Source organism: Lytechinus variegatus, chromosome 11, assembly GCF_018143015.1.
Source record: "Lytechinus variegatus isolate NC3 chromosome 11, Lvar_3.0, whole genome shotgun sequence".
NCBI lineage: Eukaryota > Metazoa > Echinodermata > Echinoidea > Temnopleuroida > Toxopneustidae > Lytechinus > Lytechinus variegatus.
The window spans coordinates 16,607,628-16,626,863 of NC_054750.1; the positions used below are offsets into that span (position 1 = coordinate 16,607,628).

At 35.1% G+C, this 19,236-nt stretch overlaps 1 protein-coding gene across 5 annotated transcripts in view; it reads right to left on the reverse strand.

Moving 5' to 3' along the window:
• LOC121423448 (KICSTOR complex protein SZT2-like) overlaps window positions 1-19,236 on the reverse strand; it is a 90,349-nt gene that overhangs the window by 15,547 nt on the left and 55,566 nt on the right. For 2 of the 5 annotated variants that reach the window (XM_041618787.1, XM_041618786.1), the window contains 6 exons: window positions 18,683-18,756; window positions 16,384-16,458; window positions 8,828-9,013; window positions 6,741-6,903; window positions 1,254-1,423; window positions 345-501 (listed from right to left, as the gene is read on the reverse strand). In XM_041618787.1, the coding sequence (XP_041474721.1) occupies window positions 345-501; window positions 1,254-1,423; window positions 6,741-6,903; window positions 8,828-9,013; window positions 16,384-16,458; window positions 18,683-18,756 (825 nt within the window). The remainder of the gene's footprint in view (window positions 1-344; window positions 502-1,253; window positions 1,424-6,740; window positions 6,904-8,827; window positions 9,014-16,383; window positions 16,459-18,682; window positions 18,757-19,236) is intronic. The other 3 variants (XM_041618788.1, XM_041618789.1, XM_041618790.1) reach the window with 3 other exon arrangements.

A 19,236-nucleotide genomic window follows, 5' to 3' on the forward strand; every position in this document is an offset into this window, starting at 1 on the left:
AATTACATGCCCTCATGTAGAAAGAACACATGATCTATGGATAGATGTGATAAAAGAGGCAATTCAAGTGAAATATATAGTTACTAAAGTAATGGGAGAGTTGTTCACAAGTGACATCACACATCTTTGTCGCATTGTCAATTTGCTATCTCCACAGCATTAGTGATCGCAATATTCAAATGCTCATAACTTTCTCATTATTTGTCCGATTTTTCTCAAGATTTTGTTGATCTGTTTCTTTGATTTTTCTGTTTTCACACAAGCTATCTTGTTCCAATGGTTTCATTCTACTTTAAGTAATAGAATCATCGAAGAATAAATTGACAAAGCCAATAGATGCTTACTCTTTGGGTTGGTGAGGTTGGGAGGCTGCAGAGGTTCATCAAGTGAGCTTGAATCTAAGCTGTAACGCCATTGGTGGACATTACGTCCAATCAGAATGAATGTCTCTTCACTTCCTGGTAATGGTTGGCAGTGATGAAGGAGATCGGACTCTTGGATCTGTGTCAAAGAAATGGTCAGGAGACGATCACCAAAATAAAAAGAAATAGAATCAATTCCTCCAAGATTCACATTCTGAGAGTGACTCAATCTTTTGTTTCATTCTCTTTCCAACAATTGGCAGGCACCAATTTTACAATAGATGCAAGAAGGAATGGTGCAAGATCTTTCTTTCTGCTACAACAAATAAAGAAAAGGTAAAATTATTCTTCCTGAAAATATCATTTTTTTTCAGTTTAAAAGCTTTCATTCCTTACCTTATAATAATATGCAACATTTATATAGCGCTTAATACAAATGTTTCTAAGCGCTGCATACTATTACCCCGGGCCCCGGCTTTAGCATGGCTACCCTGATCGGGAGCATCAAGCATTCAAGGAATTTCTTCTTACTGGGTACCCCTTTACTACACCTGGGTTGAGAGTGGCAAATGTAGATAAACGCCTTGCCAAAGGATGCTAGTTGTGCGGTGGGATTTGAACCCCGGAACTTGTGGTTCACAGTCCGGAGACTTATCCACAACACCTCTACATGTATGCTGTTACAAGATTTCATTTCTAATCTTATTTGGTGTAACAAGATGCCCTTTCTCCACTTACTTGGTGTAATGCAATTTCATTTCTCATCTTACTTGGTGTTACTGATTTCATTTCATACTTATTTGGTGCAACACAATTCAATTTCTAATCTTACTTGGTGTATCAAGATGTAATTTTTCCACATACTTGGTGCAACAAGATTTCATTTCTCACCTTACTTGGTGGGGGTTCATAGGGTTTGAACTCTGAGCCGCTGGCTTGGTAGAGCTTGTGGGTGCAGTCCGTACAGACCTTCCCAAGCTTCTCTGAGAACTCCTGGAGGAATGTCCCCAGACTGAAGCGACAGGATAGTCTGGCTGTTAAGACCTTGACAGACGGTGTTTCTATACAAAATGAAGCAATAGCAAGAATAAGATGTCAGTCTCATTTAGGTAAAGTACGACATGGCTCAGATACATTTTGATAATGCTCACATATGGTGAGACAGATGACTACACTTTTTAGGGTGCAATCAACCAATTGCACCATACTTTAATCACAAATTAAAACCAAAACACAAACATGGTCCCCCTCTTTCTAAGTCCACTAAACATATCAAATTTTCTGAAAAGCACAAAGACAATTATTATTTTTCTGATCTTTATATGAGTGTTAACAATTTTCAGTTGAAGTTCTATCTATAGAAGCTGCAGTGCCATTCCTACATGTCGTCGCACGCACCACGAACCGTCCTCTCTGCGCACTTCGATGCGAAAGTTAGTTTGGCAGAAAACGCATTTGAAGAAAAGCTTTTCTAAAACCAGTAATAAGTGCACCTACAAGGAGAGTAAATTATTTACCGGTGTCTTCGTTCGATAGTTCAGGTTCCGAAGTTTCATCCCATATCTTTATTTTTCTTGAAGTGAATTATTTACGCAGTAGTGGGCATCGTATTAGAGCGGACGGTTTGTGGTAAAATCGCGAGGCGCGATAGCGCACTGTATCTAGTCCACGGACCGTCCTCTCTGTTACGATTCTCACTGTGGCGTAAATAATTCACTTCAAGAAAAATAAAGATATGGGATGAAACTTTGGAACCTGAACTATGGAACGAAGACACCGGTAAATAATTTGCTCTCTAGTAGACTTGTTAAGAGGTTGAGCGCTGCATTTTTTAGTACAAATGTCCCACTTGGCACAAATGTTCCTTGAGTCAAAAGAAAAAGATTAATTTGCTTAGAAAGACGGCAAATATGTCAAAATGTATGACGTGATATTGCGCTAAAACGAGACCAAAACGACCTCTATGTCCAGTCACACTCACGAATCGGACAATAAAGCGATCAATGGTATGTCATTCGAGATAACACAATCTCAACACAATAGCTTCAATCGGCTTCTCGTATCGCTTTTGTTGGTGTGTCTGCCACACCGTAATCTATGATACATACGGGCAAAATGCATTTCGGTATCGGTAAATCACTATTAATTGTGTTTTATTTGTTTCTAATTTGTTTCTCTCGGAAAATTTACAGGAGACATTGCTTTGCAGGTTACTGCTTTAATGAAGTTCTGGCACATGAATCATGACGAATGTACCCCCACCTCAATCCATATATTAACTTTGTTAAAATATATGTCTTTTGGAGACCCCAAAGTTGCAAAACTGCATCTCGAGTCCCCGGCATTTCCGCTACTTTACAAAACCAGTTTGACTTGTATTATCAACTTGGAAAACACAGATGTATGGGACATCAGACAACATGATTCCTGAAAAAAAGTTTTTTTATTTTTGTTTATTTAAACCCACGGGAGCCCTCCGTATTTCGACTTTAAATAAAAAAAGTATCATGTTTTAAAGCCATCGGCAAGGCAAATTGTGTTTTTTGGTATAATAAAGCAACTTTTATATCTATATTTTTATATTTACATTCATCATTATTGATATTATTATAATTATTAATATTATTATTATTATTACTATCTGCACGATATTATAATTATTATTGTTCTGCCGTTTGTAATAGTGCTCTAGCACAGTAAAGGCTACATGTATAACCCAACAGGAGCATGCCTAGGATACCCTTTCCCTTTTTGGTTTATGTATTAAAAAATAGTGTATTCATGTCTTTAGAACTCTTAAAAGATTACTTTTGTTTGTATTGATACCTTGGAATAGATTGAGGAGAAAATACTCAACTGACATGTAGAGGAGCTGTGGTAAATTGAAGAACAGCCACACGGCCCTTTATTGATTCCACTCCATGTTGAATTTAGATATTTTGAGATCCCAATCGGAAGAAAGATACATTTCTACTACACACAGTAAAGCCTCTTTGCGTTCTCCTCTTGAAAAAAACATAGAAGGCATTGTTTTATATCTCATAAAATAAGTTCGTGTACGTGACGGTGGCCTGTCGAAGTTGCCAAAACCGTTTATTTTGTTTTGACAATATATATTTAGAATATCGTCTAAATGAAGCCCTCATCTGGAAAAGGGCACTTATTAAAGGCAGCATCTACATTATATAGAGGAGGCCTTGGCACTGGGAAGAGGGGGCTTAAGCTTATTTAATTTCTTGGGACCAAATATTTACATTGAACCTTTTTTGATTTTCATATTTACATCAATAAATTTTACAGGCAAATAAAAAAAAGGATTGCACTACAAAATGAAGTTTTTTGGGTAACGTTTCTTTTTTGGTCACATCTGCCGGAATTCCAGGGGGTGCTATCTATCGAGAATAATACACGCAGCACCCCCTCTCCCCTCTTCCGGAAAATCTTGCGGGTGCTTCAGCCTCCGCTTCCAAGTACCAGGGCCTCCTCTATATAATGTAGATGCTGCCTTTAATAAGTGCCCTTTTCCAGATGAGGGCTTCATTTAGACGATATTCTAAATATATATTGTCAAAACAAAATAAAGGGTTGGGCAACTTCGACAGGCTACTGTCATGTACATGAACTTATTTTATGCGATATAAAACAATGCTAACTATGTTTTTTTTTTCAAGAGGAGAAAGTAAAGAGGCTTTACTGTGTGTTCTATATAGGGACAGTGATTTTCCGTTTCAAAAAATGGCCTTTTCCGTTTCAGAAAATCTCAAATTCCGTTTCAGCACGTCAGAAAACGGAAATTCTGTTTCCCCATAGACATTGTACACACGGAAAAGTGACAATTCCGTTTACACATTGAATAGCAAAATCAAAGCGCATACACTCGCACTGGCCAAAATTTGTATCTGCTACTGTACCAACAACACAATAGAATTCGTTCTAATCGGATCTATGCTGGTGTATTTAATGATTTTTCAAACTGATTTAGCATGCATACATCCTCACCTTTCACATAATTAGCATTATTTTACGGTGAAATTAAATTTCATCGATAATTTTGGGGTTTTTTGGACATCGTTATCATCAGTCAACGACTTTCGCAAATCCGCCATCTTGGATTTTAAGACCATGATATCGTGCTGTTACATCTTCAAACGTAGAGGGCAGCAACACACGACCGTGCAGTTGAGCGATCTGAAGCGATGTGAAGCTCAACCCGGGGTGCTATCGAGTGTAATGATGTCGAGAGAAATCACGATGTGTGAATTGTCATGATTGTAGCGAAGTGAGATCGTGTTTTCTGGGGTTTTGTGGCCATTTAATATTCTCATTTTGTTGTTATTTTGGAGTAATTTCTGTTGCTATTCTGTGTATTTTGAGGGAAAATACGTTTTCCGTGATTTTCCGTTTGAAATGCCACTTTCCGTTTCAAAAGGCCTTTTCCGTGAATTCCGTCCGTTTTCCGCGATCGCGGAAAATCACTGTCCCTAAGTATAGAAATGTATCTTTCTTCCGAATGGGCTCTGAAAATATTTAAATTTAACATAGAGTGGAAGCAATAACGGGGTTTGGGTATTATAGAGCTTATGTGTGGCTTCTTTTTTTCAATGTACTACAGCTCTTCTACATGTCAATTGTAGATTATTTTCTCCTCAATCTATTCCAAGATATCAATACAAACAAAGTAATCTTTTAAGAGTTCTAAAGACAATAAACTATTTTTGAATACATAAAACCAAAAGGGAAAAGGATATCCTAGACATGCTCCTGTTGGGTATAGCCTTTACTGTGCTAGAACATTATTACAAACTGCGGAACAATAATAATGATAAAAATAATAACAATAATAATATTAATATAGATAAATATGAAATATAGATATAAAGTTGCTTTATCATACCAAAAACGCAATTTGCCTTGCCGGTGGCTTTTAAACACGATATTTTTTTATTTAGTGTCGAAATACAGAGAGGGGATGGAGTAATTTCGGAGGGCTCCCGTGGACGTAGGCTTAAATAAACAAAAAAAACTATCTTCAGGAAACATGTTAACTGATGTCTCATACATCTGTCTTTTCCAAGTCGATAATACAAGTCAAACTGGTTTTGTAAAGTAGCGGGAATGCCGCGGGGGAATGCAGTTTCGCCACTTCGGGATCTCCAAAAGACATATATTTTAACAAAGTTAATATATGGATTGAGGTGGGGTACATTCGTCATGATTCGTGTGCCAGAGCTTCATTTAAGCAGTAACCTGCAAAGCAATTCTCCTGTAAATTTTCCAAGAGAAACAAATTAGAAACAAAACAAAATTAATAGTGTTTTACCGATACAGAAATGCATTTTGCCCGTATGTATCATAGATTACGGTGTGGCAGACACACCAACAAAAGCGATACGAGAAGCCGATTGAAGCTATTGTGTTGAGATTGTGTTTTCTCGAATGACATACCATTGATCGCTTTATTGTCCGATTCGTGAGTGTGACTGTGACATAGAGGTTGTTTTGGTCTCGTTTTAGCGCAATATCACGTCATACATTTTAACATATTTGCCGTCTTTCTAAGCAAATTAAGACACTAATACTGTCATGAAGCATATCGATGTTTTCGCTAATATATTCTCTTTCATGTAGAATGTTGACATTTTGTATTAATTGCTGTTATTTATAAAACAGTTCAGGATTCTTGAAAAAAATACTCTGTTTTAAATTATAATTTGCATAATTTATGTAAATTAGGTAATAATAAACAAGGATATCCCAATTATTTTATGACAATTTTCTTCCCTGTCTTACCCTAAGTCTTTATTTTCCAATTTTAGGGCAGTTCTGGTGAAATATATATTCTGAATTACTTGTTTTTACATATCGACATAATATGCAACTTTATGCAAATTACTTGCTTATTTGCATAGAGACAGCGTGTCTCTTTGGATGAATCTTTTTCTTTTGACTCAAGGAACATTTGTGCCAAGTGGGACATTTGTACTCAAAAATGCAGCGTTCACCCCTTTTTTTGCAGTTAACAAGTCTACTACTCCTTGTAGGTGCACTTATTGCTGATTTTGAAAAAGCTTTTCTTTAAATGCATTTTCTGCAAAACTAACTTTCCAATCGAAGTGCGCAGAGAGGATGGTTCGTGGTGCGTGCGATGATGTATAACATCAGATTGTGAATCGATGGCCAGATGTGGGTTTATGCCCAGACACAAATTGCTGGCCCAAAGAGATGTGTAAATGTGGTACATGGTCTTGAGATGGCTTCAACATTGCAGGTGTGATGCAGTCTCCGGAGCCAGCTTTGAAAGCGGCTGCATGTGTGCAGGGGTCATCGAGAAGCCAATTAATAAAGAAAGGAAGCATCGTCAGTGTCCGATAGTCTTACCCAACTCTTCCATGAATGGGAACCACTGGAGAGCAAGACCGGAGTACATAGGATGTAGAATACCTCTCCTTCCTTCCTCAGCCTCCCGACGATGCTCCTTCGCTTCTTCCTCTATTCTACGCTCCATCTCAATAATCTGCCAGCTAGTCTTACCTTCAGTTTCCTAAATAATTTAAAATAATATACATAGATAATAATAATGTAACTTTAATATAAAGCCCTCATATCCATTCTGCAATGTGCTAATATGACAATGATTGTTTTCATTTAAAATCATATAAAATATAAAAATAATAATAATACAACTTATAAAGCACTCATATCCCTTTCACATTGTGCACAAGGCGCTAGTTGTCATCATTAACCTGGCTCTTATTTTCAGAGATACATGTATGTAATTTGGTTATATGTAGTTTTTTTTTCAAATAATTTCACGTATGAAAAAAATATTCTTTATAATATTGCAGACCACATCTGTGAATTTGAAATACCATTTAGATCATGAACAAAAATAAAATGTACAATTTTATGACAGATGAGCCCAAAACGGACTACAATAAAGGATATGTCTACATAATTACAGAATTCATGACGTGATAAGAAACTACAACTTCAGCATCAATGAGACAAAGTACATGTATTAATGCACAGGCTGTAAAATTCTCAATAGAAATTATATATATATTTCTAAAATCTCACATGCATAGCTCTACAACCTAAAGTAAGGAGTCAAAATATATAAAAAGAAAACCCTATTGCACTTCATTTCTAAAGCCAATTCATCTAATTTCTACGTACAAGAAAAAAAATATATGCAGAAACTACAGTCCCTGGATTAATACATTCTGGGTTAGCTGGGCTAAGACACTCAACTACATTAATGTGCTACTAGCTTGGGCAAGAAAGCATTTCAAACAAGCAGCCAATTAATACCACCAAAGTAGCTTCTAAAATGCCCCCAAAAGAACCCCAGAAGTCACAGCTCTCAATTAGAAAAGGTAAAGATTGGTTGTGGGGGAGGGGTGGGGTCAAGTTCTTCTGAGCACCAAAATAAGGACCTGAATATTTTGAAAGGAGCATGTTAGAATGTAAAGCACATTTTTAAAGCAAAATAAAAATAATGTAAATACCCAAAGAAATTCTGAACCATCACCAACTAATATACATTTTAGAACAAAAATAAAAAACCAAACATAACAAAATAAAAGAAATCAATATAACCATGACAATTGGATGGAACAAAGGAATTTATAGAATAAAACCTATCTGTCACCATAGATTAGTGTGCCATATACATGTACATGTAACTACATGGATATGCTTGGAGTACCATACAGGTATGTTAGATACATTGTCTAAGAATATATCAATAAAACTTAAAACAAAAAAATAGACAGCTACATGTTCACTAGTTCATGAATGGTTAAACAGATTCAACTTTATTACATTAAACTATTCATTGTTTACTTAACATATGTGAGATCAGTTCAGGGGAACAATAAATGTACATGTATGCTGTATCACAATTAAATTTTGTTGTAATGGATAGGCACTACATGTAGATCGGATGCAGAAATAGTGGCATCGAAACATAACTACTAATAAAAAAGTTCAAAGTAACTGATTGCATCTGATTGACAACAAATATATTGCATTTTTTTTCTTTTTCTTATTTTTTAGTTGTGTGTAATTGTAACTCTTCCTACAACAGACCCATCAGAATAAAATGGCACCTCATATTACTTTCTATTTTACATTAATAATACATTAATAAGAAAGTGTTTGTTGCCAATTTGAATAATGTGATCAGTTCATTATATATATGCAATCAATTATTATCTTTACAATCAATTGTAAAGCTATTTTTAATGTGGCCCTCAAAGAATGGTAACCCAAATTTACAGATACCTAAGCATTTCCTAAGGTTTTCACTGATATGCCTTACATACACCACTGATACCACGCATGACGGTACTCGGCAGCAGCGCTTTTTTACCAGTTGACAAGGTGCAGCCAACGATATTTTAACTTTTATTGTATTTTTTTATAAAATGCCAGACTTCTGACTTTGAGCTTTGGCAGAATACCTTAGGACTGTACTCTCTGATAGGCTTGTGTTTGGTGGGTGTGTGAGGTCTCGAGGATGCGGGTGAAGGTTGGGGTGATGAAGCGTCTGTCAGACGTCGTGCCCGCCCAAGGGGTCCCGGTGGGGTGCAGTCTACGGGAGGAGCGTTCCCGCTGGTGACCAGGCCGGGTGTTACTGACTGAGACCGCTGCGAATATCAGATCCATTACTTGTAATAACTTTGTCTTTTTATACTCTTTGCTCAAAGGAGGTGATATTCATATTGACAATAACAACTGAATTGGTTGCATGCATTTTGCAAGGCAATGAAAACAAGCATGAAACAAAAATATGAATGAGTATGAAAGAAAAATCAGTCAATATTTTTATTTTTATGGGGGTTTAAGAGTCGCTTGCTAAAGTATACATGTACATCACAAAAGATTCAAACATGCATAGTTGACATCCGAACAGTTTGGCAAATTTATAAGAAACATATAATTCATGTATATCAATTCTGAAGCTATTTTGAATATTCAATAAGAATTAATATATTTGTACATGTAGTTTATTTCTAATTTCACTGAATTGTGATGTTTTCCAATGAACTTATAATGAATGAAAGCTCTATGTTTAAACTACAATTATGAACAAATCATGAATAAAAAAGCCTTTTATTATTGAATATAATTTATGGTTCTTATGCATGAAAAAATGTAATCATACCATACAACTACACATATGATGGTGGCTCCCAAGTCTGCGCACCTAACGATTTGGGTTAAAATTTAACATGAATTTCTTTTTTTTACAAAATCTTTCTGTTAATAATGTTCCCTATATCATCAAGAGTAAGTGTGCAAAATATCTCATTAAAATTTGAAAGAAATACAGGATTTTCTTGGAATAAACCTCGGGCAGTCATTTTTAGATTGAAGGAAAAAAATGGTACCCCATGTCTGCGCACCCATTCACTTTGCACACGATTCGGATATTTTCATGAGAAAGGCTGCGTTTTGAGGCCGTCACATGAAATGCCCAAAATTCATTATTTTCCACCATTTTGAGTCAGATTTTTTAATGAATATCTGTCTATATAATGCATATGTAAAGTTTGTGTTCGTTGTGTAACTTCTTTTACTAGAGTTGCGCAGATACGCAAGTGCGCAGACAAGGAGGACTGCGCAGACTTGGGGAACTTGCCATACATTGTTATATAGCAGTCAAACTTGAACTGAAAAGTCGAACAATACATGGACAATTTTCATGCAGTGACAGCATTAGGATTTACATACATGACATTCTTAGCAAAAACAAAAAAAATATTCATGAGATGTATTTTAAATACCCGGTACAAAAATACCATGATTCAAGCAAAACAACATTTACAATTATGATAAAATATGATAATTATTGATTTCATCACATTTTTCAATTTAAGATATCGGCAGTGATAATATTTCCATACAAGAGTATTGATTACATTAACAACTGAATTTAAATTTTGAATCTAACACATGACATCTTTGGGTACAGTGGATACTCGGCATGAAGAATGCAATTGATTCATATCTATTCCAACTACAGGATAGAAAGGGGCAGTATCATATCTCATGTACTCATTTGAAATGTGTGCATCCAAATACACTGTTCTCTACAAATAAGAGCATAAGTGCCTCTCCATGATTGAGATCAATTTGAATAAATCTGAACTACTTCTGACTAAACTCTGACATAATTTGTGTTCCTGATACAAAGAAGTGGCGATTCTCCACGTCCTGTCTGGATAAAAGTTAAAATCATCTTTGAATATTTTATTTTTTAGGAAACATGAATAACAAATTTCTGCTACATGTATATTAAGAATTTTTTATGAAAACAAATTATTTATTATACTGAGTATCCACTGCAATATGCATGAAAATGAACAGCAGAAAATAGAAATTCATTTAATTATGAAACTGCATGCAAATCCATCTGTCTATGAGTGGTGGCCCCCCTTAAGATAAATATTGAGATGGATTGCAAAATACGACAGAAACAATCTTATTGCATGCAAAAGTGATCTTGAATGGTCATTGATATTAAAGTGATAGATCGCAAGCCATAGCGTAACAGAGCCCTGGGTCCCGTCTTACAAAGAATCGCGATTGATCAAATCATCGCAACTATGATAGGCCAGCAACATCAACATCTATTATGCATATTTGTTCAAAATATTTTCCAAGTATGATTTATATTCATGCATTCATTGTTTTCTTGAAAATTCAGTGTGCTTCTATTTGTTTGACAAGGACATTGTGCAAATTTTCTATAGAATATATTATGACACTGATGGATTTCCATACAGTTACGAGTGATTGGATCAATCGTAACTCTTTGTAAGACGGGGCCCTGGGTCCTGTTTTACAAAGAGTTACGACTGATCTTATCAAACTCAGTTCTATGGAAATCCATCATGGTCATAATATTTTCTACATGAAATTTGAACAATGTCCTTTGTATTAAAACAAAGAGAAGCACAATGAATTTCCAAGAAAACAGTGAATGCATGAATATGCATCATAGTTCAAAAATATGTTGAACACACATGCATAAGTGGAGCATTGTGGCCCAGTGGATTAGTCTTCTGACTTTGAAACAGAGGGTCGTGGGTTCGAATCCCAGACATGGCGTAATTTCCTTCAGCAAGAAATTCATCCATATTGTGCTGCACTCAACCCAGGTGAGGTGAATGGGTACCTGGCAGGAATTTCTGCCTTGAAATGCCACCGCACTGTAAAAGGCTGCGGGCTAAAGCTGGGGTAATAATATCCAAGTCCTTTGGAAGCGAATGATGTGATTTGCGCTATACAAGAAATGCGTTATTATTATTATAACAGATATTGACGTTGCTGGCTTTCCATAGTTGTGGTTGATTGGATCAATCGCAACTCTTTGTAAGACAGGGCCCTGATGTGGGAAATATGTACAGTACAAATTTGTAGTACACATATCATATCAAATGAAATGCTTTTGGTGATATACAACAAACATGTATGCTTGTAAAGCACTAAACATGATTTTAAACACTACAAACAATTTATGTCATTTCAATCATGCTGGTGAACAATGATCCAAAATACAAACTGAACTCATGCAAAAAAATTAATCCTTTTACTGAAAATTTATAACATAAAACTCATGCCAAATTTAAACTTGAAACTATTAAAATGCATGCATGAAATTCTGATTATACAGACTCAGTGTAGAGATACTACATGAATTTAATGTATTAGTTGATTGATCTAAAAAAATTAAAAAGGATATCTAAATTTGCATTTAAAAAATAACAAGGGCAGATTGTTAACGTTTTGAACAGAACTTGATGAAAATAAGAAAGTTATGAATAACTGAAAGTAAAGTTTCACAATGACCAATAATGCATTGTTACAAGGAGAGTGACAGCTCCTACAATTGTTCCAACACACAAAGACCAACTTTTCATTCTATCCAAATGTTTCACTCAATAGAAACCATAACTAAAAGGCACTTAAATATACAGTACAATCAGGGCAAACTATCCATTAAATATTAAGTTAGATATTTACATAGATTTCATTTTTGAAACATTCATAAGTTTCTTACTCCTCTGTAAATTTCTTTCAAACTTTCTGCCCCCCAGCTTCCAATAAATGATTCATGATCAAGGCTGGACTCCCCTTTTAATAAAATATTCATGAGGTGAATGCCACTTTTATGATGTGACCTGCCTCTTCAAAACCAACATTAGGACACCATTCTCACTACCATCCTAAACTAGTTTACTGGAAACCAGTATAGTGGAAACTAGATTATTAACGTGTAATGACAATAGTCGAAGCGGTCTTGGAAGCGATCTTCCAAACCGGTTCAGAAAACCACCTCACGATGTAGTTTTGAAGATTGCTTTGCCTCGTCAAACTGGTTTAAGCGTAAGTGAGAACACAACCGTTCTTCAGGAAGCGATTTTCGCACATTTTGAGCAGGCAACTCCACACTCTGTATGTGGAATGCCTACGTTGCGGTTTCAAATTCTGCGCGAAAAATGTCATCCCACTGAGTGTTCCCATAGCAACAAGTCTACTTTATATAAAGTGGTTTTGAAAACCACTTTCAGCTGATCAAATGGGAATGCTAGCTAACAGGTTTCCTGAACCGACTTCCAGTAAACTAGTTTTAGAAAGTGTAATGAGAAAGGTGTCCAAGTCACCCATAATGAATTTTGAGATTGAATTGAGCTTGATAAAGCACATCCTATTGCTTTAAAATGATATATCTTGTCACAAATGATCATAACTAACCAACACAGTTACTTATTTGATTGCAGAAGAGATTCAGCGAGAGCTTACAAATTAGGAGAAAACAAGGTGTAAGGTTTGGGGTTCACTCAAGCATGAGATATGCACACTGTGCAATCTCAGTTTACCTTCCAAGAAGTACACAAAAAATGGTGTAAATAAACTCAATGGCAGGTATTCTGAAGTCAGGTTTAACTTAGACCATGGTCTAACTCTGCCAGTGTGCTAAAATTATGGGAAGCCAAAAGTGTCAAAATTTTTATTAAGCTGTATGTTTCTTATGTTCATTGTGCTCTTTCCTGATTCATCGATGGTGAAGAGAATCATCAATTTATACTTCGTAGAATCCCGTAGATAATTATGAATGATTTGAGAGCCAAATGAGCTGAAATATGATATCTTTACTGTTAGTGATTTATGAAACAATTGGCTGTCCATACTTAAACCACAACCTTAAACCTGAGTTTAACTTAAACCAGACTTCAGAATGCGGGCCTTTGTGTCTTGCTTTTAATTAACTTTTTAACTTCAAATTCAGATATGCTAATTCTGATTTTCGCCTTTTGAAGACCAGATTGCTATTTAAGTTATTCACAAAAAAACTTCCCTCAGCTGTGATTTATTGTTGGTTTTGGGCTGGCTGGTACTTGGGAAACACATAACAGATGATAGGTGATCATGTGCTTTACCCCCAAAAAATCATCATGATTATTATTTCATTATTTTAGTACAAATGCTAGGATGATGAAAAAAGCTGCGACCATTGTGACAAAAAAAATTAAATCGCATAGAAACAAATCTTAATCATTACCATTATCAATAGAAAAAAATCAAAGATGAACAGTTTTCGTAAGCAAAGATTATAATTAAATAATATATACTCTTTCATTTGTCATATACATGTATAAGTAAATTTAAATAGAAAATTACAGGAGTTGTCAATTAAAGGGGGTGGTCTATACTTATTAAAATTGATCATAACTTGTAATACATGTTAAGTCATGGATAGCTATTTGTATACCGGTAATTCATGGAATCTTTTATGTTTCAGTTCCCAGCTTTTCCTATTTTTATATTTATGTCAATATCCTTGAGCAGAAAATGTACTCAAACATTGCAAACACCAACTACTTGGTATAATTTCAAATTGGGTCTTACATTTCATGGGATATTTTAGTTTTCACCATTGCAAAAATATTCCAAGCTTACCCATAGCCATCACTTCTATCAAAAATGTATCAAAATTTACTTGTAATGATGATAAAAAACTACCATGTACATCAACCATATACATCTAGTAGAAAGAGGTTATGATTTGAAAAATGAAATTAAAAAAGTCCCTGTAGTACCTCAGACCTAAACATTGTCAATTCTTAGTTTGCATTGTGATCTTTAATGGGCATGATATATTGAGTGCATTCCATCATTTCATATGAAGTAGAAAGGAGTGACATTTGCCACATTTTGGGAAAATTGCATGTACAGTGTTTAAGACCTTTACATATTTTATTGAATAATCATAATGGGCATACTATCATAGGTTATCAACACAAGCCACAGATTATAATTATTATCTTTAATATCTTTTAGAAATAAAGTGAAGAATATTACATAATTTTCCTCAGAATACTGTTCAACATGTGAAAATTTCATAATACAAAATGGAGAAGCAAAAGAAGTGTATTTTTATGAACATAACGCAATATGGTCCAACTTGTGAGTAGTAAAATGTAATCAGCTTTGATGTGATAAGCAAATTAATACAATAGTATGCATACATGTACAAGTGTATACATGAAGTTAGCTGAAGCATTAATGTGCTTGCAAGTGATTAGACTCTTTTGCCAGTCACCAAAAATTAGACTTGAACTAGTTAAGTATGAATTTTCTTGCAATGTGTGTTAATAGTTAAGCATGCAAGCTGTTAATGAGACTAGCAGAGATTCTCAAGTCTGTAAACACAGTGGTATTATCATTAGTACTGGGCAATGTGTGTTAATCTAAAAGAATATCTTCATGAGTCAGACCTTTTTTCCTCAAAATTCAACTAGCATCATAACATTGTACAATGTTTGAATATTAAATATTAGAATATTAATGAGCTTCGCAAAGCATGGGTATTGGAATTATTACTATTTTCAACTAATTCATTTGGCAATCAAGGTCATTTTCAGGGGGTAGGTGTTATAAGCTTTCTCTCAATAAATGTTAATTTCATATTCAGAAATGCAAGGGAGAAGGATAAAATCTTAATTTAACATAAAATCCACTCTTACAGGCTTCGGACAGGTAAGATTTAGTATCCCATCTGACTTGCAATTAGGATTAATGCAAAGTGATTCAAAGTTAGAGTTTACTTAATGAACACTCTTTGTTTTCCTGATTTTTATAAAATTCAGTTTTGCCAGCAAACACCATGATAATACCACCTGTCATAAGAAAGGGTACTGTTGCACAAAACCTAACATCAATGGTAACTTTGCTATCAATTGCAACTAAAATGGAAACCTAGCTCAACGGCCAATCAAAATCAAGGTTTCATAGCAGTTACTATTAACTAGCAAAGTTACTATTACAGTAGGTTTTATGCAAAGGAACTGAAAAGAATGCCAATTATTAAAGGGGAATGAAACCTTTGGAATGAGTAGGATTGTGTTGAAACAGAAAAATCAAAGAATAACAATAAAGAAAGTTTGAGAAAAATTGGACAAACAATGAGAAAGTTATGAGCATTTGAATATTGCAATCACTAATGCTATGGAGATCCTCTCATTGGCAATGTGACAAGGATGTGTGATGTCACATGTGAACAACTTTCCCTTTGATGAACTATAAAATACCCAAAAAATGTCTCTTTTTGCTTTTTTTATGGTGATACAAACTTTTATCCGTGATGTATTCTTTAAAAATCTGTATTACATGCCCTCCTCTAGAAAGAATACATGATCTACTGATAGATGTGATAAAAGAGGCAATTTAAGTGAAATATATACTAAAGTAATTGGGAGAGTTGTTCATCAGTGACATCACACATCTTTGCCGCATTGCCAATGTGAGGATCTCCATATCATTAGTGATCGCAATATTCAAATGCTCATAACCTTCTCATTACTTGTCCGATTTTTCTCAAACTTTTGTTGATCTGTTTCTTTGATTTTTCTGCTTTCACACAAGCTATCTTGTTCTAAAGGTTTCATTCTCCTTTAAAAAAAAAAGAAAACTTGCTGAAATGCCGATGAAAACATGACATTCTATGTACCTTTTGCATCCTCTTCAGAAGGAGTTTTATATCAGTTCCAAAGAATTGGGGACTCTCCCCGACCGACATAGACCGCTGAAAATCAAATTCATCAACTCAGGATAAGACGCTAACATATTCATACAGTAAATTCATTTATCTTAAGATGGATTACATCTCCAAATACAAAGATTTCATTGATAACTTTACAAACTAGACAGTCATGTATTTGGACTGGATTTGAACTGGAGAATATTACGAATCAAACTTCATGATGGTCAATGCTTATGAGTTTTGTTATTGTTGTTATCAATCCAAGAGCAAAAGAGAGTAATGCATCATTTGAGAGTTTGAGAAAAAAGAGGCAAACATGCACCCTAAAATCTATAATAGAAACTTGAATATTGCTAATCAAACTCTATATGCAATAAAAAATAGAGAAATAGTGCTTATTACAAAGATTGGGCCAAATGATAATTATACATTCATCTACAAAGAAAGTTCTACTCTCTCTAAATTTAATGAAACTTCAATTCTTAAAGCCAATCTGTAAAGCATTGGTAGAGGGTAAAAAATGGGAGTTATACTCCAGTATCATCTAAACATTGAGGTTACAAATTTGTCAAGGGGGGTGTTTCACAAAGATTTAAGTATGACTTAAGTCGCACTTAAATGCCGGCGCGTACAAGATATGCAACGCGCGATCTTATTGATAGATACGCATTAGTGCGCGTCCTCTTGAGACGATCTGACCAATGCGGTCAAGCCTTTCATACCCTACGCAACCCGGTATTTAAGTGCGACTCTAAGTCATGCTTTAATCTTTGTGAAACACCCCAAGGATGGGTATCTTTTAATCATTTGTTGATTCCCTGTGGAAATCTGAATATAAATTTAGTGCTCTCTCTTGGCAATATCGTTATTTTTTCTTTAAAAAGAATATTTTGGGTTGAAGAATTAATCTTAGAAATGAAGTAAAATCATCAATAGCATTAACAAGGTTTAACAGTACACTGTGAATCAAAGCTGCAAATATTAATTAGTCAAAGTTGCTCAAATTAATTCTCACCAAAAATTTGATCATTTGTATAAGACCAAGTGATGCAAAAATTGTCTTCAGAAAAAAAATGACTAATTTTTTTTATTCCATTCATTATTTTTTCGTCTAAAGCAGTCTCTTGTAAAAGTCAGTGTTCCAGCTACTTTCAGTTATGCAGACTTGCATTTGGAGGGTGTTTCACAAAGATTTTAGTACGACTTGGAGTCGCACTTAAATGCCGACGCGCACATACATGTATGTAACACACAATCTGATTGATGGATACACGTTAATGCGCATCCCTTGCACGTGAGCTGACCAATGAGGTGAAGTCTTCTATACCATACGCAACTGGGGATTTAAGTGCAGCTCTAAGTCACACTTACATCATTGTGAAACACCCCCCTGGTTTTGCTCTAAGGTTAAAATGTTTTTGTACTGTCAGCAAAAGATAGTGCTATGAATGCTAGTTAACATGAACCATTTTACACCATCCTTGGCACTCAAATACTTAGCTCAACATTTAAAGAAGAGTGTGTTACGAGTGTCGGTGAATTCAGATTCTATACAAGCACTCAACACAAACAATTAACTCTCTAGGTGTAATCAATGATTGTGTTACTGATGTTTGTGATCTCATTGCAATTCACACTGTTTCTCAACATAAGCACTGAACTACTCTGGTGTAATCAATAATGAATGAGTGTAATTGATGTGTCTGTGAGATCCGACATCACTTTACGCCATTGTTAAACACTAATGTTAAACACAAGCAATGAAGTCCCCTGGTATCATTAACAAATCATTGTGTAATTGATGCATGTGTGGGTGATATAAAAGCACTTAACACCATTATTCAATATAAGAAGAGAACTCCCCTTGTGTAATTAATGGGTTGTATCATTAATGTGTTGTGGTCCCGTAGCACTTTACACCATCACTAAACACAAGCACCCAACATCATTAGTGTCATCAATGTGTTATGGGTGTGTGGAATCTCATAGTACTCTCCAACACCACTCAACACAAGCACTGAACACCAGCCGGTGGATTGAATGAAAGACTGTGTTAAGGGTGTCATTGACCATTTAGGACTCTATGCATTCATTCAACACCACTAGTGTAATCAACGCTAAATTGTGTCATACACCTATGTGTGAATTTGTGGAACTCTACATGTATATGAACACTCACTCAACACAAGTAAGGAATACTCCTAGTGCAATCAATTAATACACGTACATGTCTTTGGACTTGATTTATTTGTGTTTTTTTTCTTACCTTCATACTTGCAGTTGAGGGCATAGGCTTTTTCCTTGACTCACTGGACATATGTCTATTTGGATCAGGACGAACTACAGTATTTAAAAAAAAAGAGGTACATGTATAAGATTAAATGCTATCATTTTCTTTTGGTTAATGTTGTATACAGCAATGTAATCACCTTTGTAAATCTATCTACCACATCCAGGAAGATAAGAAAGTAATTTCAACATCATCTCTGTCACCAACATGGTTGGTTATTGAAATTATTATTAATACCAGCACCCCCAGCTGAAGCACCAACATCATCATCATCATCACCATCATCATCATTATCATCATCACCATTACCATCATCATCATCAGCAGCAGCAGTAGTAGCATCATCATCACCATCATCATCATCGTCGTCATCACCATCATCACATCATCATCATCATCGTCGTCATCACCATCATCACATCATCATCACCATCGCCTTCACTGTCATCTTCATCATCATCATCATCACCATCATCACCATCGCCTTCACTGTCATCGTCATCATCATCATCATCAGCATCTTAATCATC